Below are 26,882 nucleotides of genomic sequence, written 5' to 3' on the forward strand. Positions count from 1 at the left end.
TGTTCCACTAGCCGAACGTAGAATAGCGTTACAAGTGCCTCGATCTTCTGTGCTCATTCTAAAATCTCCGACACCAAGTTTCGAGGTGTCTCCCACCACTTGATTTTTCCATCGGGCTTTTGGTTTTCCCGGACTTCTTTGCTGGAGCTTCTCCATCCATTCTGACAACATGACCTAGCCAACGCTGCCGTTGTATTTTGATGCGTGTAACTATGCTATCGTCGTCATACAGCTCGTGGTTCATACAACACCTACATTCTCCATTAACGCAAACTAGTCTTTATATTTTACGAGGGAACTTTCTCTCAAACACTCCAAGCTTTCACAAGTACCCATGCTTCAGAACCATATAACAACACGGATAGTATCCGTGTCATGTATAGTGTAGTGTATAGATGTATAGATGGGGATAACCACCGCTGAAAATATTTTTGATGTTCTCGCCAGGATTCGAACCCAGGTGTTCAGAGTCATAGGCGTACTATATCCGATATCCGGATCAGATCGGACCCTATTTCGATATAGCTGCCATATAGACCGATCTGTCGATAATGGGTCTGAAGCCCATAAAAGCTTTATTTATTACCCGCTGAAATTTGAAACAGCGGGTTATTTTAAGCCAGCCGACATCTGATCTAAATATGGATCAGATCGGACTATATTTAGATATAGCTGCCATATAGACCGATCTGCCGATTAAGGGTCTTAAGCCCATAAAAGCTTTAACTATTAACCGTTTCGCTGAAATTTGAAACTGTCAGTAGTTTTACTCCTCCCAACATAGGACCCAAATATGGTTCAATTCGGACTGTATGTAGATATAGCTGTCATATAGACCGATTTGCCGATAAAGGGTTCAGATCGGACTATATGTAGATATAGCTGTCATATAGACCGATCTGCCGATAAGAGCTCTATTTATTACCCGATTGCGCTGAAATTTCAAACAGTCGGTAGTTTTAGGTTTCCCGACATCCGTCCCAAATATGGTTCGGATCGGACTACATTAAGAAATAGCTACCATACATAGAAGCTTAATTTTTAAACCGATTTGACTGAAATTTGAAACAGTGAGTAGTTTTACGCTTCCCAACACCCGACTCAAATATGGTTCAGATCAGACTGTATTTAGATATAGCTGCCATATTGACATATTGATTGAAGCTGTCATATGCCGGTTGAACCGTACTTGGCGCAGTTGTTGAGAGTCATACAGAACACTATATGCACAATTTCAGCCAAATCGGATAAAATCGCGGCTGGTAAAGGCTCAAGAAGTCAAATCGGGAGATAGGTTTATATGGGAGCTATATCATGTTCTTTGCCGATTTGAACCGTATTTGGCACAGTGGTTGAGAGTCATAACTGAACACCATATACAAAATTTTAGCTAAATCGGATGAAAATTGAGGCTTCCAATCGGCTCAAGAAGTGAAATCGGGGATCGGTTTATATGGGAGCTATATCAGGTTATAGACCGATTTGGACCGTATTGGCGCAGTTGTTGGAAGTCATAACAGAACACCATATGTAAAATTAACAGCCAAATCGGACCAAAATTGTGTCTTCCAGGCGCTCAAGAAGTCAAATGGGGAGATCGGTTTATATGGGAGCTATATCAGGTTATAAACTGATATGGCCCGTACTTGGCACAGTTGTTGGAAGACTTTGTGCAAAATTTCAGCCAAATAGGACAAAAGTTGTGGCTTCCATGGGCTCAAGACTCAAATCGGGAGATCGGTTTATATGGGAGCTATATCAGGTTATAGACCGATTTGAAACGTACTTGGCACAGTTGTTAGAAGTCATAACAGAACACTATGTGCAAAATTTCAGCCAAATTGGACAACAATTGTAGCTTCCATTAGCTCAAAAAATCAAATTGGGAAATTGGTTTATATGGGAGCTATAGCGAAATCTGAATCGATATGGCCCATTTGCAATCCCAATCGACCTACATCAATATAGAGTGTCTGTGCAAATTTTCAAGCGGCTAGCTCTACGCATTCGACCGCTATCGTGATTTCGACAGATGGACGGACAGACATGGCTAGTTTGAATCAGAATGTCGAGACGATCAAGTATATATATACTTTATGGGGCCCTAGATCAATATTTCGAGGTGTTACAAACGGAATGACTAGAATAATATACCCCCATTCTATGGTGGTGGGTATAAAAAATTAGATATTTAAAGATGCTCTAATTTGTAAGGCTATTTTGCGTCTTTAGCTACGGTTCCCTGTTGTATTGTCCCATGTTCAATTTCCCAACTTTTCCTTAAAATAAAATTAAAATTAAAAATTTATTATCTTTAAATAAGGTTTGTTTGTGCTTTAGAACTTATTCTAGTTTGAATGGTTGTAAAGCACCCATGATCCATTTGACATCTTCTGATGATTTTTCTTGGTCGAAAATGAAATCGCGATAAAGGAAACCAGTCAAATGCTTCAAGCAACAGCACACTTTTTGCTGACTTTTAAATGTTTTTTGCTACACTATACTTTGAATAGAAAGCATTAAACAATGGTCTAAAGCCGGACAATATCCTGCAATGGAATCTCAATAAAGGTTGCTAATTTTTGGCTCGAATCTTTAATTTTAAGACAATTTTTTTTCAGTGTAGATTTTAAATTACAGTTAATTCTCTCTTCACAACTACATAAAATGGTTTTTTGCAAAATTCACTCCTTTTGTTGATTGTTGTTTTCCAAAGAATTTTATCAGAGTTTATAGTTCATTCTCTTTATTCACTCGCCCAACAATGTGCTTTGTTCGCCAGAACTGGGATGCGAAGAATTGAAAAGTCTTGCAGCAGCAACACTTCCGTTTTGTAATTCTTGTTTGTCTCCGGCAGCATCTGCTGTACTTCATGCAAAAACACAAACATATGACTTTACTTTCTTCGGATATATGAATGTAATTATTTCGCGTTGTTTGCTTTGCATTTTTCCTTTAAAAAATAAACAAGTAAAAGCGTGCTAAGTTCGGCCGGGCCGAAACTTATATACCCTCTACCATGAATCGCATTTCTCAAGTTCTTTGAATTATTTTTCTCATACAGCGGTCAAAAAAAGTATTCATCATTCAATGTTTTTTTTTTAATAAGTCTACAAAAGACAATTGGAATAAAAACATATTAAACTAATGATGCAGTAGTGCTTGTGTGATATATATGTACACAATTTCATTGTTTTTAAAGAAAAAAATAGTATTTATTGGAACAAAAAGGGCCATTTTACAGCTGAACACAAAAAATTAAACAAAAAAAGTATTCATCATTGCAAAAAAACAAAAAAATAAATAACATAATTTAAAAAAATTAATACTTTGTTATTCGACCACCGCGTCTTATAACTTCTTTTAAACGGTTTGACATCGATTGGACTAATTTAGCGGTTATATTTTGGTCTATATTAGTCCATTCCTCCATTATCACCTGTTGCATTTGACTCTTGCTCGAAAAATTGCGCGTTCTCAATTTGCGTTCGAGATGTTCCCAAAGATGTTCAATTGGGTTCAAGTCGGGACTTTGAGGAGGAGTTTTAATGACTTTGGGGCAGTTATACAGCATCCACATCTTGGTATTTAAAGCAGAATGTTTGGGGTCATTATCTTGATAATATTGAAAGTTATTACCAAGCCCAAGTTTTACAGCACTATCTTTTAAATTCCTCTTTAAAATGTCAATGTAATACTTATGATCCATTACTCCATTAATAATTTCAAGATTTCCCGCTCCTGAAGCCGCCATACACCCCCAAACCATTAAACCACCTCCACCATGTTTTACAGTAGCAACTGTGTTTCGTTCTTCAAGCTCTGTATTTGGTTTTCTGTACACTATGACCTTTCCATCGCACCCAAAAAGATTAAACTTGCTCTCGTCTGCAAAAATGACTGTTTTCCAAAATGATTCGGGCTGTTTTACATACATTTTTGCGAAGTTTAGCCTTTTCACTCGGTTTATTTTATTTATAAAGGGCTTCTTACGTGCAGTTCTTCCTCTGTAACTATGCCTTTTGAGTGTATTTCGAATTGTTTGTGTAGTAACTTCCTTCCCTAAATATTCCATAGTGTTTTTACGAAGAATGGTCGCATTTGTCTTCGGAGTTTTCTGAACTTGCCGCACTAGCCAACGCACATCTCCAACTGAAAGTGCTTTTGGTCGACCAGATCTTGGTTTATTGTCAACAGTTTTCGTTTCTGTCCACTTTCTGATGATGGATTGTTTAGTAGATCGTGGTCTATTTAATATTTCACTGATAGTTTTTTGAGTTAAACCATTCCTGTGGTGTTTTATTATCAAAACTTTTACCTCATCAGAAACCTCGTTTTGCTTACGACCCATTTTGACAAAAACTATATTTTCAATGAAATTAAATATTTGCTGTCAAGGGCAAAGCCTCCTTTACTAAATAAAACAGAAAAGGGGGATTCCCAAATAATATTTGAATTTGACTTTGATGATAGCACATCAATGATGAATACTTTTTTTGTTCTGTTTTTGGTGTTATTATATAAAATTGTATTTTTTGCGCTAATTAAATTTATTTTTTGAATTTATTTTAAAACATATTACGAAAAATAAACTATTGCATAAAACTGCATTATTTGTTTACTTTAAATTTTCTTCAATTACCCAAAATAAGTGAATTTATTATCAATTTTGCTAATGATGAATACTTTTTTTGACCGCTGTATATATATGAGCTATATCAAGTTATTGACCGATATGGAACATACTTGTCATGCCGTAAAAAAAAATAACTTGACAATTTCAGGCAAATTGAATAACAATTGCGCACTCTAGAGGCTAAAGAAGTCTAATCGGCAGATCGGTTTATATATGACAGGATATGACAGGATATGAACTGATTAAGACCATAATTGACACAGCTGTTGAAAGTCATACTAAAACGATATGTGCAAAATTTCAGCCTAATCAGATTAGAGGAAGCTCAAAAATTCTAATCGGGAGATCGGTTTATATGACAGATTTAGACCATACTTGGCACAGTTGTTGGAAGTCATACCAAAACGACATGTGCAATATTTCACCCAAATTGAATAACAATTGCGCCCTCTAGAGTCTAAAGAAGTCTAATCGGGAGATCGGTTTATAAGGCAGCTTTATTAGGATATGAACTGATTTAGAGCATACTTAGCACAGTTGTTGGAAGTCATAACAAAAAACCTTAAGCAAATTTTCAACCAATTCGGATAAGAATTGCGCCCTCTAGAAGCTCAAGAAGTCAAGACCCATGATCGGTTTATATGACAGCTATATTACAGCTATATATATCCCAACCGACCTACTATAATAAGAAGTATTTGTGGAAAATATAAGCGCTTAGCTTTACTCCTTCGAAAGATAGCGTGCTTTTGAGAGACAGACGGACGGACATGTCTAGATCGACTTAAATATCATGGCGATCAAGAATATATGTACTTTATGGGGTCTTAGAGGAATATATCGCGGTGTTACAAACAGAAAGACAAACTTAGTATACTTCTATCCTATGGTGGAGGGTATAAAAGTATTCTTCCTTTGTGTCCGCGCTGATGGTTGCTCTTTGTTGTATATTTTTTTTTGTTGCTCCATATATTCTTTGGTCAGTACAGTACATTGGCCAGCGGCTTTTTTCCATTGTTGTGCCTACCGCCTTGCCCTTGTATTGCTGCATGAAAATGTAACACTTTGGATGTACATAAATAGATACATATTACTGCTATGAGACGCATTTGGGAAAGTTCATGGCCAGCTATATGGGTCATTATTATTATTTGTTTTGCTGGTTAACAATTCATATAAACAAAATTTATTCAAGGAAAATGTTGACGAAATTTCTTTGATTTTCATGGAAGTGTTTGTCAAAAGCTGTTTCCACCCATTACTAAGTCAATATTGTGATGAAGTACTACACCGAAAAAAATGTTGTCCTTACTTTAGGACTTAAGTTAAAAATTGCGAACTTAATTTAAGGATGTTCAGTTTTCTTTCTTTTCTTTTGAACGAAGTGAATTTGTGAGGTAAAAAAGATTCGATCAAAGGTGCCTAAGACGTCTTATATAAGGCAAAATATAGAAGGACTTCTAGAGTTTGTTTTGCTTTGTTTGAGGTTGATGTATATGCCTTATGGAAGGTTTCTAAATGTGGGTGCTTCTTAAGTTTCCCGCTGTCTTGCCTTCGTACGAATTTCGTACTACGAAAGCAGATGTCAAGAAAAATAGTACTTTATATGAAACAAAATGTTCCCAAATACATGTATTGTACAGCATGCACTCACTGAAATCCGAATCAATCTTTCTTTTTGCTAAAGGGCTCATTCACTCATCACATTATCTTGGTGTCTTGATATGTGTTTTAGTCAGTTCTCAATTGTCTCATACAATGGTGTATTTTTAAACGAAGAGTTCAGTTCTTGAAATACTCTATGATTGTTAGTGTGTCTTGAAAGCAGAAATGAATGGTGTTGCACAGGCCTTTGTCTCATAACAATTCAATGACGAAGTTTTACGGGCCCTGCAAACATTTTTGATCTTCCGCGAATCTTCTAGATAAAGGTTACGTTCGCGCACGAGCTCGTCTAAGATTCGTAGACGATTCCCCAGTCGTTCGGAGTTGTGTCCTCAGACGAATCTTCTGAAAGAGTGTTCCGAATCTTCAAAATGAGTTACTAAAGAGGAAGTCGGTAGAGTCTTGGGCGATCTCGTGTGGACGAGTAACAAATAAGCGTTTTGGAAGTTTTATAAATTACTCTTCTGGAAGAGTTGCGCCTTACTTTCCTGGACGAGTAACAAATAAATGTTTTGGAATATTTTTTAAATATGATTCTAAAAGAGTTGCGCGTTATTCTGTTGGAAGATCTAAAAATGCATATCAAGATTAGTTGTTCATCAAAAACGATACAACTACGAAAAAGCTTAAACATTTTTTTCTTGAATTAGTTGTTACATTCCGCATACTAAGTACCAATCGTCATTTAAACTAAGTGAGAATTCTGTTTGGTGTTGTGGATGATATCTTTTCAAACAAAACATTGCATAACATAATTCAATACTGGTACTAAACGCACCAGGCATGAAAATAAAAACAACCGCGAAAAGTTAACTCAGGCGATTTATAAACAAATTTTCTGGACGATTAGTACGCAATAATCGTAGCTAAAACATCCGCACACTCAATAGATTGCCCAATGACATCCTAGAAGAGTGTTTCGCGACTCATACGGAAGAACAATTGCGTAAAAATCGTTGTTTTTTTCATCGCGGGGACGAACCCTCTTCCAAAATTATGAAAAATGTTTGTAGGGGGTATACTAGTAAAGACTAGCAGTGTGTGTGTATCTGTAGGGGGTATACTAAAGGGTGATTTTTTTGAGGTTAGGATTTTCATGCATTAGTATTTGACAGATCACGTGGGATTTCAGACATGGTGTCAAAGAGAAAGATGCTCAGTATGCTTTGACATTTCATCATGAATAGACTTACTAACGAGCAACGCTTGCAAATCATTTTCAGTGAATGGGCCCTATAAAAGTTGGCAGAAAATCCGCTTTTTTATCGACAAATTTTGTTCAGCGATGAGGCTCATTTCTGGTTGAATGGCTACGTAAATAAGCAAAATTGCATTTGGAGTGAAGAGCAATCAGAAGCCGTTCAAGAACTGCCCATGCATCCCGAAAAATGCACTGTTTGGTGTGGTTTGTACGCTGGTGGAATCATTGGACCGTATTTTTTCAAAGATGCTGTTGGACGCAACGTTACGGTGAATGAACACATTTCGAACCGAACACTGATTTTGGTAATAAAATTCAATGATTTGCAAGCGTTGCTCGTTAGTAAGTCTATTCATGATGAAATGTCAAAGCATACTGAGCATCTTTCTCTTTGACACCATGTCTGAAATCCCACGTGATCTGTCAAATACTAATGCATGAAAATCCTAACCTCAAAAAAATCACCCTTTAGTAAAGACAAGCAGTGTGTGTGTATCTTATCGCATCAGTAGCAGGTTTTCGGACAGTAGTCACAAGTGTGTGTGTGTGTGTGTATCTGATCGCATCAGCAGCAGGTATTTGGAGAGTAGTCAGAAGAGAACATACTAGGCAGGTTCGTGTGATCGAATGAAGTAGCCGAGAAATAAACAAATCGTATATATCGGCAGAACAAATCGTTCGTGGACAAATAATATGAACGAAGCTTGTACGATTGGTAAAACGAGTCGGAAGTTGCTGGTAAATGTAAGTAGCGCGGGATGAAGACAAATTTTTTACTGGCAAATGTGATTTGTCACGTTGCAGTTTCCATGCTCTTCTTTAATGGAATGTACTTGGGCAAATTTCTAGAGGGATGACCTAAGGTATTTTACTGTAATCAAGCAGTAGATCTAGTAAGTAAGCAACAGAATTTTCAGCAGTCAGCCTGTTGTTTTGAAATTGCAAACATTTTGCTATAACAGCATAGATGTAATAGCAACAAAATTAACTACTAACAGTCGACAGACAATTTGCTATTATCAGCAAACTTTTTTCTACGAGTTTAGCACAAATGAAAATGGTAGACGTTGCTATCCCGATGCCTCAGAACTGGGGGAGAGAACGGGTATGGGTGTCTACAATGAAAATCTGCAGACTGAGTTGGTCGAAAATTATTTTTCATAGGAATTTTGTCAAAATTTAATTTTCATAGAGATGTTGTCAAATTTAATTTTCATATAAATTGTGTCAAAATTATATTTTCTTATATTTTAATAGAAAATGTCGAAGTTTTATTTTTCAGCATTTAAAATTAAATCCGTCAAAGTTTGATATTCTAAGCATTTTGTTTAAGATTATTTCAATTTGAGATATGAATACCATTTGAAGGGGTTAAAAGTACAGACGGACTATATTTTTTTTGTTAAGAGTACTTTAGTGATTAAAACAAAAATATCGTGACTTTGCATACATTAACAAAACGAACTGTGGAGAATTATCGATTTAGTTTAAATATGGCAGTAGCACAAAATTCTATTGATTTTACTTTGCGTATGTGTGAAGATATGAAAAAAGAATTCTAACTGGCATTTGATTTGTTAGGCAATAGAAACGTCGATGAGAAATGCACTCTCTCATCATTATAAAGGGGTAAAATGGGGGGTCTTACGGTTCTGACGGTCGCTAGGTTGGTCGTCCGGCCGGCCCAGTGGGTTTTGCGGGAAGCATTGAACGGGGAAATACTGCAGTTTATGACAGTACAGCAATACCAAGAACAACGAAATGGAGCGAATGTGACTTACAATTGCAATTAAAAATGATGTATGATGGAATGAACGACCAGCGACGACCGAGCAAAATTTGTTGTACTAGTAGTGACTGTGTTAAGTGGTTAAGGTTAACCACTATTCTCAAGTGTAAAGAAAATGAAAACCAAATACAAAGCACAACTCAAAACAATAATCCCCCCATAGATTGTGCCAAAGAGTATGACAGCAACAGCAGCAGCAGCAGTGATATATAGATGATACCCTGTCAACAAAAAGTACACAGAGATAAATCACAACATTATAACTATTATCCAGGCCATACACAGGTGGAAGGATTTGAAAGGGAGGATTTTGCGTACTCCGTATATATTTTATAATTTTTTTTCTAACAAAATGCAAATGTGGCGGCTGCAATTATTATTAGGTGCAAAAAAATGTTTGCATAGGCTTAGAGGACATTTGGAGTAAAAACAAGTAAAAAGGTGTTAAGTTCGGCCGGGCCGTACTTTGAATACCCACCACCTCGGGTATATATGTAATCTACCTTTCGTCAAAATCCATTGAAAAATGCATGCCTTATGGCCCATAGCATATGGAAATACGTTCCGATTTGGACCAAATTCTAATAAGTACAAGTCATTGTTCAATTGTGTATAACAAAATATTGGTCTTTTTGACAGCTATGTCTAAAAATAAACCGAACTGAACCATATACGACACGGATGTCGAAAAGCCTAACATAAGTGACTGTGTCAAATTGGGGGTCTTACGGTTCTGACGGTCGCTAGGTTGGTCGTCCGGCCGGCCCAGTGGGTTTTGCGGGAAGCATTGAACGGGGAAATACTGCAGTTTATGACAGTACAGCAATACCAAGAACAACGAAATGGAGCGAATGTGACTTACAATTGCAATTAAAAATGATGTATGATGGAATGAACGACCAGCGACGACCGAGCAAAATTTGTTGTACTAGTAGTGACTGTGTTAAGTGGTTAAGGTTAACCACTATTCTCAAGTGTAAAGAAAATGAAAACCAAATACAAAGCACAACTCAAAACAATAATCCCCCCATAGATTGTGCCAAAGAGTATGACAGCAACAGCAGCAGCAGCAGTGATATATAGATGATACCCTGTCAACAAAAAGTACACAGAGATAAATCACAACATTATAACTATTATCCAGGCCATACACAGGTGGAATGATTTGAAAGGGAGGATTTTGCGTACTCCGTATATATTTTATAATTTTTTTTCTAACAAAATGCAAATGTGGCGGCTGCAATTATTATTAGGTGCAAAAAAATGTTTGCATAGGCTTAGAGGACATTTGGAGTAAAAACAAGTAAAAAGGTGTTAAGTTCGGCCGGGCCGTACTTTGAATACCCACCACCTCGGGTATATATGTAATCTACCTTTCGTCAAAATCCATTGAAAAATGCATGCCTTATGGCCCATAGCATATGGAAATACGTTCCGATTTGGACCAAATTCTAATAAGTACAAGTCATTGTTCAATTGTGTATAACAAAATATTGGTCTTTTTGACAGCTATGTCTAAAAATAAACCGAACTGAACCATATACGACACGGATGTCGAAAAGCCTAACATAAGTGACTGTGTCAAATTGAGCCTTTTATGGGGCCAAGACTTTAAATCGAGATATCGGTCTATATGGCAGCTATATCCAAATCTGGACCGATTTGGAACAAGTTGAAGAAGAATGTCGAAGAGCCTAATACAACTCATTGTGCCAAATTTCGGCGAAATCGAACAATAAATGCACCTTTTAATGCCCCAAAACCTTAAATTGAGCGATCGGTCTATCCAAATTGCAGAACGATGTCGAGGGACTTAACTCACTGTTCCAAATTTTGGCGACATCGGACAATAAATGCGCCTTTTAGGGGCCGCAAGACCTTAAATCGAGAGATCGGTCTATATGGCAGCTATATCCAAATCTAGACCGATCTGGGCCAAATTGAAGAAAGATGTTGAAGGGCTAATCTTAACTTACTGTCCCAAATTTAGGCAACATCGGACAATAAATGCTCCTTTTATGGGCCCAAGACCTTAAATCGAGAGATCGGTCTATATGGCAGCTATAGGGGCTAATCTTAACTTACTGTCCCAATTTTCGGCGACATCTGACATTAAATGCGCCCAAAACCTTAAATCGAGAGATCGGTCTATATGGCAGCTATATCCAAATCTAGACCGCTCGGGGCCAAATTGTAGAAAGATGTCGAAGGGCCTAACACAACTCACTGTCCCAAATTTTGGCGACATCGGATAGTAAATGTGGCTTTTATGGGCCTAAGACCCTAGATCGGCGGATCGGTCTATATGGCAGATATATCCAAATCTGGACCAATCAGGGCCAAATTGAAGAAGAATGTTGAAAGGCCTACCACAACTCACTGTACCAAATGGGCCTAAGACCCTAAATCGGAGGATCAGTCTATGTGGGTGCTATATCAATATATAGTCCGACATAGCCCATCTTCGAACTTAACCTGCTTATGGACAAATTTTCAGCTCAATATCTCCATTTTTAAAGACTGTAGCGTGATTTCAACAGACAGACGGACGGACATGGCTAGATCGTCTTAGATTTTTACGCTGATCAAGAATATATATACTTTATAGGTTCGGAAATGGATATTTCGATGTATTGCAAACGGAATGACAAAATGAATATACCCCCATCCTTCGGGTGGTGCGTATAAAAATCATATGGTATTCACATAAAGGCATTTAAGTTATTATACACCAAGTCAAGCGACATACATATACCACTTTTGTAGCATGGTATTTCACTAAAAGCTCCTTAATTGTCGAAAATAAATATTCAAAGGATAATTTTGTTCCATATATTGTAAAAAACGGCGAGCTTCAGCTAGTATATGTGTATTTTTCAGCCAATTTTCACTTCTACGAGATTCTTGCACAACGCTTTCCTTGAAGACTAACATGCTATTCAAAGAGTTTGGTCGAAATCGGTTTAGATTTAGCTCCCATATATATGTTCGCCCGACTTTGAGTAATTTGCAATAGTGTGGTCATTTGTCTACCGATTGTCTCAAAAATTGGCCTAAATAGTTCTAAATAGTTGTTGAATTTTATCAATATCGTTTCAGATTTATATTTAGCTTCCATATACATCTATACATTGCCCTACTTGAATATCTAGAGCCCTGGTTATTATAATTTTGAACACTTTTGCTCGAACATTTATGCGGTTTGTTTTATAATTGATCTAAAAACCTCCACAGAGGTCCATCAAATTCGGTTCAGAATTAGATAGAGGTTTCAAATGCCACTAGAGGTCACCATAGCGCAGAGGTTAGCATGTCCACCTATGACGCTGAACGCCTGGGTGCGAATCCGGGCGAGACCATCAGAAAAAATGTTCAGCGATGGTTTTCCCTCCTAATGCTGGCTACATTTGTTGTTGTTGTTGTAGCAGTGTGTTATACACTGAGGCGGGTCAATCCGGCTGCCATGGGATTGCGCAACATTTGTGAGGTACTATGCCATGTAAAACTTCTCTCCAAAAAGGTGTCGCACTGCGGCACGCCGTTCGGGCTCGGCTATAAAAATGAGGCCCCTTACCATTGGGCTTGAACTTGAATCGGACTGCACTTATTGTGATAGGTGAGAAGTTTGCCCCTGTTCCTTAGTGGAATGTTCATGGGCAAAATTTGCAATTTTTTCAATTGCCACTTATAGAATAGGTGTAGGATTTTATACAGTCGTCACCGCCTGACTTTTCACCGCCTCTCCTTACTTGTTCTTGTTATGAATGGAATCCCAGAAACTCTCCCTCCTTTGTCGTTTAAAAGAAATCACAACAATATTTTTTTTTTAATTTTTGTAGTTATTTTTTTTAATCACTTAGCCTTCTTAATCAATGTTAACAACAATCATTTTTTACATCGATTGTTTTGTAATTCTTTCGCTTAACTATGGACACATTTCGAAATTTGCAATCCTAAGGTTTCTTAAATTTGAAACTGAAAAAGGACAGATAAAACAAAAAAAAAAAAAAATCGAAAATCTAAAAGGATATAGAAGGGGTAGCTGAGGCAGAGAGAAATAATACAGGGCAACAGGGAAAGTGGGGCGGGGGAATGCTATAAGGATTGTTTAAAAATGTTCAGTTTTCAGGTGTTTTTGAAACATGCAAATACCATATTTTGTTCTTTGCTTTTTCTTTGGGATTTAAGCTTATCTCTTTTCCTTTTTTTTATAATTTTTAATTAAAACTTGCTTTGTTTTTTATTAATTGAATAGGTTAGCATAACTGTCTAACAATTTAAGCCTTGATTAGTTTTTTTCTCTCTGCTGATGATCATTCATCAATGAATAATTGTACATCAGTTTGGAAAATTTCGTTTATATATTCTTTCTTTTTTTTGGTTTGTTAAGTATACATTTTATTTTTGTTTTTGTGTTTGAAGTTCTTGGTTTCCTTTTTTTATTTTAAAAATAAAACTAAAAAATAATAATAACAATACTTTACAATACAATACATTTTGTTGTTGTTTCCATTTATAGTTTCACATCACATTCAATTCGTTTTTAAAACAAAAACAAAAAAATAATTACTTAAACAAAAAAAAACGAAACATATGTTTCTTTCGTTTTCTTTTTTAGACAATAGTTTAACTGGAATTTTTGTAAAGAATTCACAGTTTTTGGGTTTTAGTTTTTCTTCGTTTTATAACTAAATTTGTTATTTTTAATATATAATGGTTAAAACAATTTGTTTTATTTTTATTTTGTATAATATTATTCTCTTTTTCTTGTTTTGAGTTTGTTATGTGGCGCTCTTTTTTTGGTTTTGTTGAGTTGTGGGAGCAGAGTGGAAGGAGTATATGTTGGCTTACTCACACATGCTCTAACTCTGGCTTGAAACTTTCTTTCTCTCTCTCTCTCACTCTCTCCATTATGGAGATGAAGCTTAAGTGTCAACTATATTTACAATGCTCATGTATGTTTTCATGTTAATGGCTTTAAACAAGACATGATATAACAAAAGAAATCTCAGTTGTATTTTTTTCCAATAACTTTCTAAAATTTAAAACAATTTTTTTTGATAATATTACTGAGAGAAAGAGACGGCGGAGGTCTCTTGCATATTGAATAACTGTCTATTATGCTATTTGGCGCTTTTTTGCTGCGTTAAAATTTTATTTGTGTGCTTCGCTCTTGTTTTTGGATTTGGAGGGGGTTTTAAAATTCTCTCCTCTTATATTTTTTTCGGGTAAACTCTGGGTTTACTTTAGTTTAAGTTACAGGCTGTTTTCCTTCTTAAAATTTGTAAGCTTAGTTTCAAAGTTTAGCTATAAATATAAAATGTATAGTGTGTGTGTTTATCGCCTTATTCTTCTCTTTTTTTCATGTATAGAAAATAATTTAAAAAGTGTCTTTTTTTCTCAGAGAAAATTTTACAACAAAAAACAGCAGTTACTTATAACTGATCATCTGAGGTGGACAAGAAGTCTGGGGAGAAGTAGGAGTATAGTTACTTAATTAAGCTCTCTTTGGATACTCTTGGTTTTCATTTACATACAATACATACATAGATACATGCTACATAGTGCTTAAGACCTGATACAAATATGCTCCCATGTCATGCTCTCTCTCTTTCTCTTTCTCTCTCTCATCATCATTGTGTTGCCTCTGTCCTGTGTTTTCTCTATCGCCAGTTTTGCTTATTCAACTTAATTGGTAGTAATTCATCCTCAATAGATAAAATCTTATAATTTGGACTCGGCATTGGGAAATTTGGGGGCTTTATCACCTGTCTGCTGTGGACTGGGCAGAGTTTTGATGATTTTTGGTACTATTGTTATGGGTTGATCCTCCTCATCCTCTTCATGCTCATCAATGGGTGTGAGTGCTTCAATTTGCGCTGGTGAATCTTGGGCCTTGGAACACTTCTTCAAGCAGGGCGCCAAGAAGCTGGTTATGGTGGACACCGCAAACAATCCACCAGCCATGTAGAAGGGCAGATCATAGGTTTGAGTGGCATCGTAAACCGCTCCGGCCAAAGGCGAGCCAATGATGGCGGCAAAACCCCTGAACAAAATCAACAAACCGAAGGCATTGGTTAACTTATCCAAACCCAGCAAATCGACCAGTATAATTGACGTCAATGAGATATAGCCCGATACAGCAAGGCCAAAGAATATGGACATGGTGACATAGGCTCCATACGAGGCACATAATGGTGTCAATACCACAGATGCTGTGCACACCAATAGGCAGATGTTGTTGAGGAACAGCGAATTCACTTGGGGAAAATCAGCCACATAGCCACAAACAATACGGCCAAATGTGTTGGTAATGCCAATAATTGAAATGAGGAAGCCAGCCGAGTCGGGATCAATGCCTTGGGCTTTGGTGGCATCCACCAAATAGACAAAGGGTACATACAGACCGGCCATGCCAAAGATATTCGAGACACCGATCATCATGAAGACGGGATCCTTGAGCAGACTGACGTCCAACATATTGTTGATAACCGATTTCACCGAATCGGGTATGCCCAGGCAGGGACACAAATCGTATTGTTCGCGATTGCGGTCGGTCTCTTCCAGCCTGTTGACACTCTGCATGCTCTTTTCGTATTTTGTTAGCGACACCACCGACTGGCGATAATTGGTAAGGGATTTTTGCGATTGGTATTGAGGCAGATTGGTCACCGAGCCTGAATAGAAGATATCCTTGCGGGACATGGGGCGCACCATTTTGCCAGCACCCTCACCACGAGACAGCGACATTTTGGATCCCGTCATGCCCGATTCTAAATCGGCACGAGATGAGGCACGTATAGCGGCCAAGGATGGCTGAAATTTCTCTGAGGCTGAGGTCTTGCGGGACCTTTGAAAGGACGGCACTGAACCATTTTTGGGAAGACTTTGATGTTCCATTAAAAACGCTGGTTGTGAGGCATTGCGTGTCATGTAATCGGATGAATTGTAGGGACTGGTGCTCGATTCCGAAAGGCGTTGAGTGCGCTTGGGCTTAACATCTAACTGGCCATTGCTGTTGTCTTTGGTGTTGGGGGGACTTTGTTGGCCATTCTTCAGATCGGCCACCTTGGCCTCTGTAATGGTGGGTAGAGTTGAGACAGGTTGTAGACCGCCACTGGCCGAGGCCTGTTGAGCCAATAATTCCAAGTTGAGCGAAGAGTGCACTCCAGGATCAGCATTCAAAGGCATTTTCATTTTACGCTCCATGGTGCCATCGGGCAATTGCACCATAAACGAGCCTGCAAACGAACCTCTTTCCAATTGCAATTGTTTCTCCTCGTACATGCGTTGCATTAAAGGCTTGACCTTCTTCTTCTTGGGGTATTTCAGGGGCTTCATTAGGGCACCGAACACACCACAGCCCAGAATCATGGCGGAGAAGATAAGCAGTGAGTTTTTCCAGCCGTAATGGGCCAATAGATAGGTGGCCAAAGGCGCAAAGGCAAAGGTACCGAAACCTGAGCCACACACAGCAATACCAGTGGCCAGGGAACGCTTAGTTTCAAAGTAATAGCCCACAGCCACTACGGCTGGCAGGTAGATCATGCCGAAGCCAAAACCACCAACCACACCATACAGCATCATCAGCATGTCCACCGATGTGCTTAGGGTACTCAGGGCAAAGGCCGCACAGCCGATGACACTACCCGCTATGCAAACCGTTCGACAACCGAATTTGTTTGCCAGGGCGGAGACTATTGGACCAGCGGCTAAATAAACACCACTCAGCAGACTGCCCACCCAGGCCACTTTGCCCTTGGTTTCGCCAAAATAATCCACAAATTCACCTAGGAATATACCAAATGTGTAGGCTATGCCATCCACCACCATGTTGCACATGAAGGAGGCGAAGCAAATGACCCAACCATAGCCACCGTCCGGCGGTGGAGGCAACTCATTGCATTCACTGTATTCATCATCATCTTCGGCGGGACTGCCTGCAGCTCCCGCTTCATGCATATCGGCGGTAAGGCGGGCCGCTTCTTCACAGGCCAATTCGCTGTCGGTGCGGTCGAATTTACGCAGGCGGGGGGCAGCCCCAGTTTGGGGCGATGAAGCATTGTCTGTCATGGTTTTTGTTTTTAAAGCTTAGTAGAAGGGATAGTTTTGAGGATATGGTGCTTTTGCTCGTTAAAGGAAGCTTGGACGGCGTTAAGCGTTGGGTTTGGGCTTCCAAAAAAAATGTTTAAAGTTACAAGGAAGAGTAACAGTTGTGAGAAATCCAAAATTGGTTGGTGTGAGCTCAGGTGTGTGTGTGCTGCTTAGGCAACCAATAGGGAAGGGTTGAAAAAACGAACACCAGGGGTCACAATATTAAGTTTCACTGCATTCCACCCATGTTGTTGCTGGCTGGCCTGGGGGGGTTTGTACTTTGTGAGGAGATAGAATTATGGGGTGTTTCCTTCTCTGCTCTTCTTCTTACTATGGACTTTATGTGGAGCAAATATTTTCACTTGCAGTTTAGTTTGTTTTATCTTTTATTTATTTATGATGTAAAAACAGACACCTTAAAATTTTTATTTTCATTCACTTATATAGGCGATATGGTATTTTTGTATGTGTATATATTTTTTGTTTTTTGGCTTGTTGTTGCTGTTGTGCTTTACTTTTTTCTTTTTTGCTTTCTAAGATTTCTATATATTTTCAATTTCCTTTGCTTTGCTTGGGACACTTCTTATTTAATTTTTGATTCACTTCACATTTCGCGGCGTTGCCTTCTCGAGCACAGGGATTTTCCTATTTCGTTCGTTGGCGCTCACGACGTTTTTATTATTATTTTACGCTACTTGCGATGTTCATGCGTCCACATTTTATTTGAAAATGATTAAAAGGGTTTCAGTGCTAAAACTTCTTTGCTGTGTTATTTTGTATTATAGTCGAGTGCTGTCGTGCTGCGGCTATTGCTATTGCTGTGGCTTCGTAATGTTGTTGTTCTTGGGCTTTAGTGCTTCTGCCGCTACTACTGCAAAGTATCACACTCGGCGAACATTTACACTTACACTCTTACACCAACAGCCAGACACACAGTTATATTTATTCAATTCAATTCAATATTATATTTGTTATTATCAATTTCGATTTGTTTTTGTTCATTTCCTTTCTTTGCTCTTATATTCGCTCACATGTTTTTTATCTTGACACTTTAAAGTACTAATTCCGTTTTTGTTGTTGTTGTAGTTGTTTGTTGCTGCCGCTGTTTCAATGTTTTTGCTATTGCATGTCACTGTTAACTGCTATAACAACCGTAGTTATGCTCATCTATCTCTCTCTCTCTGCCTCTCTGTGCGCCTTTTATATTTAACTCTCAATTAATCACTCTTATTTGCCTCAAGAGTAGAACAGAGTTTTAGCTGCGCTGCTTCTCCTGCTGCTGCTGCTGCCTCCTACTCTCTGAGATTTCCTAAGTTGAATTCTCTTGGGAGCTTAGCAGGTTTATTGTAATATCTTGTCAGTTCAATGAATAATGTACAATCTGTAAAAGACAAGCAAGGAGAGAAAAAAAAAAAATAAGAATATGTCAGTGTTTACTATATGTTTTATTATTAATCGTTACAATAGTAGCTGATAATGGTGGTGGTTTAATGTAAACTTTGTTCTTTGTTAATTTATGGAAATTCTCGGAGTGGAGTTGAATTGGAATGTCTCGGTATTTTGCAAAAACAAAATAAGTTAATTTTTGTCACTTAAAATGTTAAAAAAAAACCTTTAAATTCCTAACTTCGATTTTTATTTAAAATTTCCCCAGAATTAAATTTTTATTGAGAATTTGAAGAAAAATCTGTTTTCATAGCATTTTGCACAAATTTTGGTTTTTATAGAACTTTTTGTCCAAACTTGAATAAGATTTTTTAATAAGAAAATTTTGCAAATCTTTTTTTTTTTCATTGACTTTCCTCGAAATTTCGAATTTCGTCTCATAGAAAATTTGACTTCCATAGAAAATTTCCCACATACAAAATTTTGCCTTAATTTGATTTCCATAGAAAAATTATTTTTTTTTAAATCTCGTAAAAATTGTGTTTTCATTGAGAAAGAATCTGTTCGAAATTACAAATTAAATTTTCATTGGGAAAGAATCTGATCGAATCCAAGCCAAAACTTGGATTTCATAAAACACTGCACTGTTATTCGATTTTTATAGAAAATTTAGCCCAATTTTATTTTTAATAGACAATTTTGCAAAATTTTGAATTTTCAATGAGTTACTTCGAATTTTGAATTTCGTGGGAAGTTTCATGAAAATTTGATTTTCATTGAAAATTCGCCATTATTTTGATTTTTATAAAAAAATTTCTTAACAGTTTGATTTCCCAAAGAAGTTCCTTGCTGTATTAGTTTTGCCAACACTGTATTTTAGCTATACATTATTAGTGCAAGATTGGGCATGGTAATAAAACTTTGAATATTTTTTGTTTAAATCGCTCAGCCACAGAAATATTCCAATATTTCCCACTCGGTATATATGAAAGCCATAAAAGACGGATAGATAGACAGTAGCTACAACAAATATAATAAACAAATAATTACAAACATTGTTAGTAAATGCAGAGAATGCATATGTTTGTACCTCATTGACTACGCCCCCTCATCATCATTATAGCATTACCGACACCAAGCTAAAGCAGACAGACAATAAAACAGTATGCGACGAGATCTTGTAAATCAAATTCATTTGCAAAATAGTTTGCATACAAGTGAAAATTAAAAATAAACTTTTTTCGAAAACGTCAATAGTGTGTAGTAAAGAGCAATAACAACAAAAGAAGAGGAAACACCCAAAGACAAAATAAACAAAACAATTAAAACCAAACACAGCAACAACAAAACGAAATAAAACAATTAAAAATTAAATGTTGGTATTCTCTTTCAGTTTGAAATGCCCGTAGTTGTCCGTCGAACAATCAAATGTTTACCAACCATATAACAAGATGACATTGTTGTCAATTACGTGGATGGGAGGGGGTACAGGGCTACTCCAATGTGAGTGCGAGAAGAGAAATAAAAGAAATGAGACTAAGAACCGTTTTGGATTTTAATTGTAGGAGAGTAAGTTTTGTGTAAGGTGTTGGTTTAGTAATAAGTGGGGGAATAGGGGCAGGGGAGAACTTACAAAGGCCACATTAATAAAACCCCCTCCGCTCTCTCTTGCTCACACTTCGATATGTGTGATGTGAGTTTTTGAGTATTTTACATACAAATAACATAACAATAGACAAATGCGATTAACCTGCAAAGAACACAACACCATGCACACACAATGCGAGTACACGCAGCGGGGGGAATTGTAATTACAACAACAATTTCAATGATGGAAATGCGTGAAAATATTTTAATTATATTAAGCATAAATTACTCTAAAAAAATCAAAGAATTAAATATTAAATTAAAACTAAAAGAATTTAATAAAAAATAGCAATATGACATTGTTGTCAATTATGGTGTTAGGAGGGGGTACAGGGCGAATGTTGGAAGACATACTACTCCAATGTGAGTGGAAGAAGAGGAAAAAGAGAAATGAGACTAAAAACCGTATTAGATTTTATTTCAAGGAGAATTTAGTAAAACTAAAATAAAAAAGTATAAAAAATAAAAAAAATCATAAACAGTAATAATAAAATCATAAAAAATAACAACAAAAATTATAAAAAATAATAAAACAAAATTATAAAAAATTAAAAAAAAAATTATAAAAAATTAAGAAAAAATATATATATAATTAAAAAAATATGAAAAAATAATAAAAAAATTGTTGTAATAATAAAAAAATATAAAAATTAATTTTAAAAAAATTATAAAAAACTAAAGAAAAATTATAAAAAATAATAAAAAATTATAAAAAGTAATAAAAAGAATTATAAAAAATAATAAAAAAATTATAAAAAATTACAAAAAATAATAAAAAAAATTCAAAAATAATATAGAAAAATTATAAAAAAACTAAAAAAAAATGAAAAAATTATAAAAAATAATAAAAAAAAATTTGAAAAACAATAAAAATTTTTTTATAAAATATAAAAAAAATATATATAAAAATAAAAAAATTATAAAACTATAAAAAATAAATATAGTCCATCCTTGAGCTTAAACTGCCTTTGGAAAAAAATATCTGTGCAAAGTTTCTGCTTAATATTTGTAGATTGTAGCATGATTTTAACAAACGGTCGGATATCGTTGGATCGACTATATGGTCGCAAATAGAATGACAAAATGTATGTATTTCCATACATACATAAATAAAATAATAAAAAATAATAAAAGTAATTATAAAAAATAATAAAAAAATTATAAAAAATAATAAAGAAAAATTGTAAAAAATTAAAAAAGTTTAAAAAATAATAACAAAAATTATGAAAAACAATAAAAAAATATGTGTATTTATAAATAAATAAAAAAAATTATAAAAACCAATGAAAAAATTGTAATAATTATAAAAATTTATAATAAATTATAATAAGTTATAGAAGAAACAATTAGAAAAACAATAATAAAAAACAAAAAATTATAAAAACGAAAAAAAAAAATTAAAAAATTAAAAAAAAAAAATATTTTATCCAAAAATGAAAAAAATTCACCATTTATAAACTCAGAAGTTTATTCAGGAAATTGGTCTATATGACAGATATGATCAAATATGATCTGGAGCCGAATTACTGGGTGCGCGAACGATTGTCATTTGCGTATAAAGGAGAATTTTTGGATTTTAAGAACGCGAATGTTTAAATGAAGTTTAGAAAGTTTAATAACATAACATTCATGAAATAGGAGATGAAATTTCTCGATTGATGTCGAGAAATCTAACACAACTTTCCAAATTTCCATTCTGCATCATGGTCGGAAGAATTTGAGTAAAATCGACTCGAAATCAACTAATAAATCGTTCTATATGCAACATATTAAAATATGGTCCGATCTGCCCTATAATCGGGAATTATGTGTAGGGATAATACAATACTAATACAAAGTACTATTCTAAATTTTAGCTAAACGATTAATCGATAGTAAATACATCGATCAATTATTTTCAAGTTTTTATGACCATTTTTTAATTTTCGATTTTTTTTTCAATGTTTGTTTCCTTTTTTATACCCTCCACCTAATTTCGTCATTTAGTTTGTAACACTTAGAAATATGCGTCGAAGATCCCAAAAGGATATATATTCTTGATCGTTATGACATTTTAAGTCGATCTAGCCATGTCCGTCCTTCCGTCCATCTGTCGAAAGCATGCAAACTTTTGAAGAAGTAAAGCTGGATGCCTGAAATTTTGCACAAATATATCCTATTAGTAAAGGTCAGTTGGGATTGTAAATGGGCTATATCGGTCTACGTTTTGATATAGCTGCCATATAAACCGATCTTGGGTCTTGACTACTTGATCATCTATAGGGTGCAATTCTTATCCGATTTGGTTGAAATTTCGCATGAAGTGTTTTGTTATGACTTCCAACTGCCATATAAACCGATCTTGGGTCTTGACTTCTAGAGCATCAAGAGGACGCAATTCTTATCCGATTTGGCTGAAATTTTGCACGTGTTGTTTTGGTATCACTTGCAACAACTGCGATAAATAGGGTTTAAAGCGGTACATAATCTGATATAGCTGCCATATAAACATATCTTGGATCTTGATTTCTTTAGCCTCTAGAGGGCGCAATTCTTATCCAATTCGGCTGAAATTTTGTACAACAGCTTCTCTCATGACCTTCAACATACGTGTTGAAGATGGTCTTAATCGATCTAATGCCTGATACCGCTCCCATAATAAATTGATCTTCCGATTATGCTTCTCGAGCACCTACAAGACCCAATTCTTATTCGAATGGACTGAAAAATTTCCCAATGACTTCTACTATGGTCTTCAACATTCAATTCACTTATGGTCCGAAACGGACCATAACTTGATGTAACGCCAATAGCATAACAATTCTTATCCATTGTTCTTTGTTTGCCTAAAAAGAGATACCGCGCAAAGAATTCGACGAATGCGATCCATGGTGGAGGGTATATAGGATTCGGCCCGGCCGCACTTAGCACGCTCTTACGTGTTGTTTGTTAGAATGTGAATTGTTAACCGGCTAGGCGCCAAAAAGTCTTATCTCATTGAAGTATTTTTTTTTGTTCATGTAGTGTTTTTTTTTTACCAATAGTCCATACAACGTAGCTCAAGGTGTGAAACATATACGATTTATGACGATAGGAATTAAAGAGGGCTTAAAACCTTTCGTTTTAACTTTTTTTGTGGCCAATATCTGATTTTTGATAAAACTTTTTGAAATATTTAATAATATTTGTTTGATTACGGCTTTAATTAATTAATTATTTTCCTTTTAAATTTCTGTCTCTTTCCATTGATAATAAAAAGAAGTTTATGGTGTAATATGAGTTGTTTGCTTTGTTGATGCATCTTAAGGCCAATTAACAGAGATCAGCTGTTTTTCGGCAAACGAAACATGGTGTTACCACTCTCTCTTTCTCTCTCTCTCTCTCTGCATACCCCTGTATAAAACTTGAAGTATTTCATACTAACAAATCAGCTGATGTGTCAAAAACATAAAATACACATGCAGTGAGATAGATGTTTGTATGTGCTTTTGTACAAGGACTTTGTTGTTATTGAAAGTTATAGAAGAACAGCAACTCAAGTAAATTGTCAATGAAAGATCTTTTTACTGCAGGAAAAGGTAGAATTTTTCCTTTCATGTGTATTTTTGTTGTTATATTTTTCTTTTTCATTATCTCAATGAATTTTGGCTCAGTGTGTAGGAGTTTTTATCCACGTGTGTTTGCCTGTGTGTGCGTCTATGTATGTGTAGTGTTGAATCGTTTCAATCAATGAAAGCGGGTTGAGTTTGCTGCTCTCCCAAAACTGAAACCCCAAATATGGGAGAGAAAGACGAAAATCATTAGGGGAAACGACAGGGGTTGGTTTTTTTGTGTTTCAATAATTCGCTGGCCTTATTCTCTTTCCCATTGAAAGTAGTATCGTAGAGCTGTAATTTAGATTGGTGAGTTTTTTTTTTGTTGTGCCCCTAACAAACAATATTTTCTTCGAATTCCGCATTTGGTTATTTTTAGTTGAGTTTTTCGGCTTTTCCATAATTCAACATCCATTATTTGCTTGTTACACCAACAACGAACTAAGCATCATTAACTCATATACAAACCCACCTAGAATTATTTTGCTTGGTAGTTTGTTCTTAATGTTGTTGTTGTTGTTTTTCAGCTATAAAACACGTAATCGATAATTTTTTTTCTTTTTATATACGCCAAGCTTTAATCTAACATAAGAAGTATGAACAAGTCGTTGATTTTGGTATTTAAAATGATTAAACTTTTTTTCTGGTTTATTTAAGTTTTCTTCTTGAGTTGCAGCATAGAAATATGTATCAACAGCCAGCTAATATTATTATTTTTTTTTTGGGGATTTTTTTTTTACTTTAACTGAACCGTGTAAAATTCCTTTTTATGCGTTTTGTGTATATTTCAATTATTTTTTTAATTTAAAACAAAAATTATGTTTCTTACAATTGATTTTGTTTTGTTTTAATTCAATTGTACTTCAATTTCAATATCTTTGCTGTCTTGTGCTTTATATTTTGTTTAAGTACTCTCTCGCGCCGTCATGTTATGACTGCTTAAATAAAAACTGTAAACTGAATATTTCGTTACGATATTTGTTAGGTTTTACCCTCAAACGACTAATGAAAGCAGATGGACGGACAGACATTTGACTAACTGTTATACCGAAAGTTTTACGTTATTTGCATTCGTTGAATGTCGCCGCTACTGCCTTTGTTGTTTTCATTTTCTTCGTCGTCTCATTGCCGCCATTGCCCCATCATCTGGTGTTGGCTTTGTTTCTTTTTTTTTTTTGCCATGTGCTCTCATTATTCTCGCTGTTGTTGTTGCTGCTACCAAATGCAATGCATTTTTTATGCTCTCTGTTTTTGTAATGTTTCTCACATTTTGTATCTGTTTGTTGCGAGCAAAATCACCACATACAACCAATCCACCCAACATACAACCCCCTTAAAACAAAAGCTTTGTGTTTTTTTTTTAGCTTTATAATCAAAACAAAAGCGACGAAAAGAGAACATTCGTGTTTTTGTTATTGTTAGCGTTTTTTTTTTGTTTGTTTCTTTCTCATAGGTTCTCTCTTGTTTAGATACATTTTTTGATTGAGAATCTTTATGTGAGCAGCATTGTATTTTCTAACTGTCATACACAATGGGTAGGGTTGCCATTGCGTATAATATCGTAATATACCCAGCGACGGAAAGAGGTGTGCAGCAGGCTTTTTTTATGCCTGCAAAGAAGTCTGCAGGCATTCCAAAGCCATACGCGCTCGCTTTCAAATGTACACGGCGTGTCATTGACGATCAGGACACCATCTTTCACTTCTACTATTAGCACTTATATAAGTCCTGTTGATAGAGCGCGTTAAAAATGTCTTCTTAAATACCGCTGAAAACAGGCTTCTTTCTATATTTTAGAAAGTTTTAGAAATTCGGCCGGGCCGAATCTTAATACCCTTCACCTTGGATCGCATTTGTCGTTTCCCGATTTCTCTTTTTAGGCAAACAAAGAAAAGGAAAGCATAAAAGAAAAGAATTGCTTTGCTATTGGAGCTATATCAAGTTATGGTCCGATTGGGACCTGTATTAGGCTATAGATCGATTTAGCTTACATTTGACACGTAGGTTGAAGGTCATGGGAGAAGCCGTTGTACAAAATTTCACCCAAATCGATTTAAAATTTCACCCAAATCGAATAATTGCGCTCATGAAGTCAAGATCCCAGATCGGTTTATATGGCAGCTATATCAGGTTATGGACCGATTTGAACCATACTTTGCACAATTGTTGAAAGTGATAAAGAAACACGTCATGTCAAATTTCAGCGAAATTGGATAGGATTTGCGCCCTCTAAATGCTCAAGAAGTCAAGACCCCAGATCGGTTTATACGACAGCTATATCAGGTTATGAACCGATTTCAACCATACTTAACACAGTTGTTGGAAATCATAACTTAACACATCATGCAAAGTTTTAGCCAAACCTATAGTGACTCAAGAAGTCAAGATCCAAGATCAAAACATGGACCGATATGGCACATTTACAATCCCAACCGACCTACACCTATAAGAAGTATTTGTGCAAAATTTCAAGTAGCTAGCTTAACTCCTTCGAAAGTTAGCGTGCTTTCGACCGACAGACGGACGGACGGACATGGCTAGATCGACTTGAAATGTCATGACGATCAAGAATATATAAATTTTTTGGGGTCTGAGACGAATATTTCGAGGAGTCACAAACAGAATGACGAAATAAATATACCCCTATCCTATGGTGGACGCTATAAAAAAAGAAAAAAATTACTAGATGTTTTTGTGTTTTTGTCATTCGCTTCCATTGACGCTGCTTACGCTGACGACGATCCTACGGTGTAGGCTATAAAAAAAACTAAATCAGTTCACAAGTAAAAATTTTTTTTCGACCTATATTGGTTAAGATGATTCAGTTTGTATACCTACCACCATATGATGGGGCTATACTAATCTAGTCATTCCGTTTGTAACACTTCGAAA

At 35.9% G+C, this 26,882-nt stretch overlaps 2 protein-coding genes across 4 annotated transcripts in view; one reads left to right on the top strand and one right to left on the bottom strand.

The window, feature by feature from the left end:
- LOC106084684 (putative mediator of RNA polymerase II transcription subunit 26) overlaps window positions 1–26,882 on the top strand; it is a 176,663-nt gene that overhangs the window by 22,419 nt on the left and 127,362 nt on the right. The gene's annotated exons all lie outside the window — the stretch shown is intronic.
- On the bottom strand, window positions 13,110–24,958 carry LOC106084685 (monocarboxylate transporter 14). Of its 2 annotated transcripts, none has more exons than XM_013248562.2 (2): window positions 24,820–24,958; window positions 13,110–18,766 (listed from the first exon to the last, which is right to left on the bottom strand). In XM_013248562.2, exon 2 carries the CDS (start codon window positions 17,362–17,364, stop codon window positions 15,016–15,018), a length of 2,349 nt encoding a protein of 782 aa, XP_013104016.1. In that variant the 5' UTR covers window positions 17,365–18,766; window positions 24,820–24,958; the 3' UTR covers window positions 13,110–15,015. The 2 variants fall into 2 exon arrangements, with proteins under 2 accessions (XP_013104016.1, XP_013104015.1); XM_013248561.2 differs by lacking the exon at window positions 24,820–24,958 and adding an exon at window positions 24,463–24,768.

Source organism: Stomoxys calcitrans, chromosome 1, assembly GCF_963082655.1.
Source record: "Stomoxys calcitrans chromosome 1, idStoCalc2.1, whole genome shotgun sequence".
Lineage (NCBI taxonomy): Eukaryota > Metazoa > Arthropoda > Insecta > Diptera > Muscidae > Stomoxys > Stomoxys calcitrans.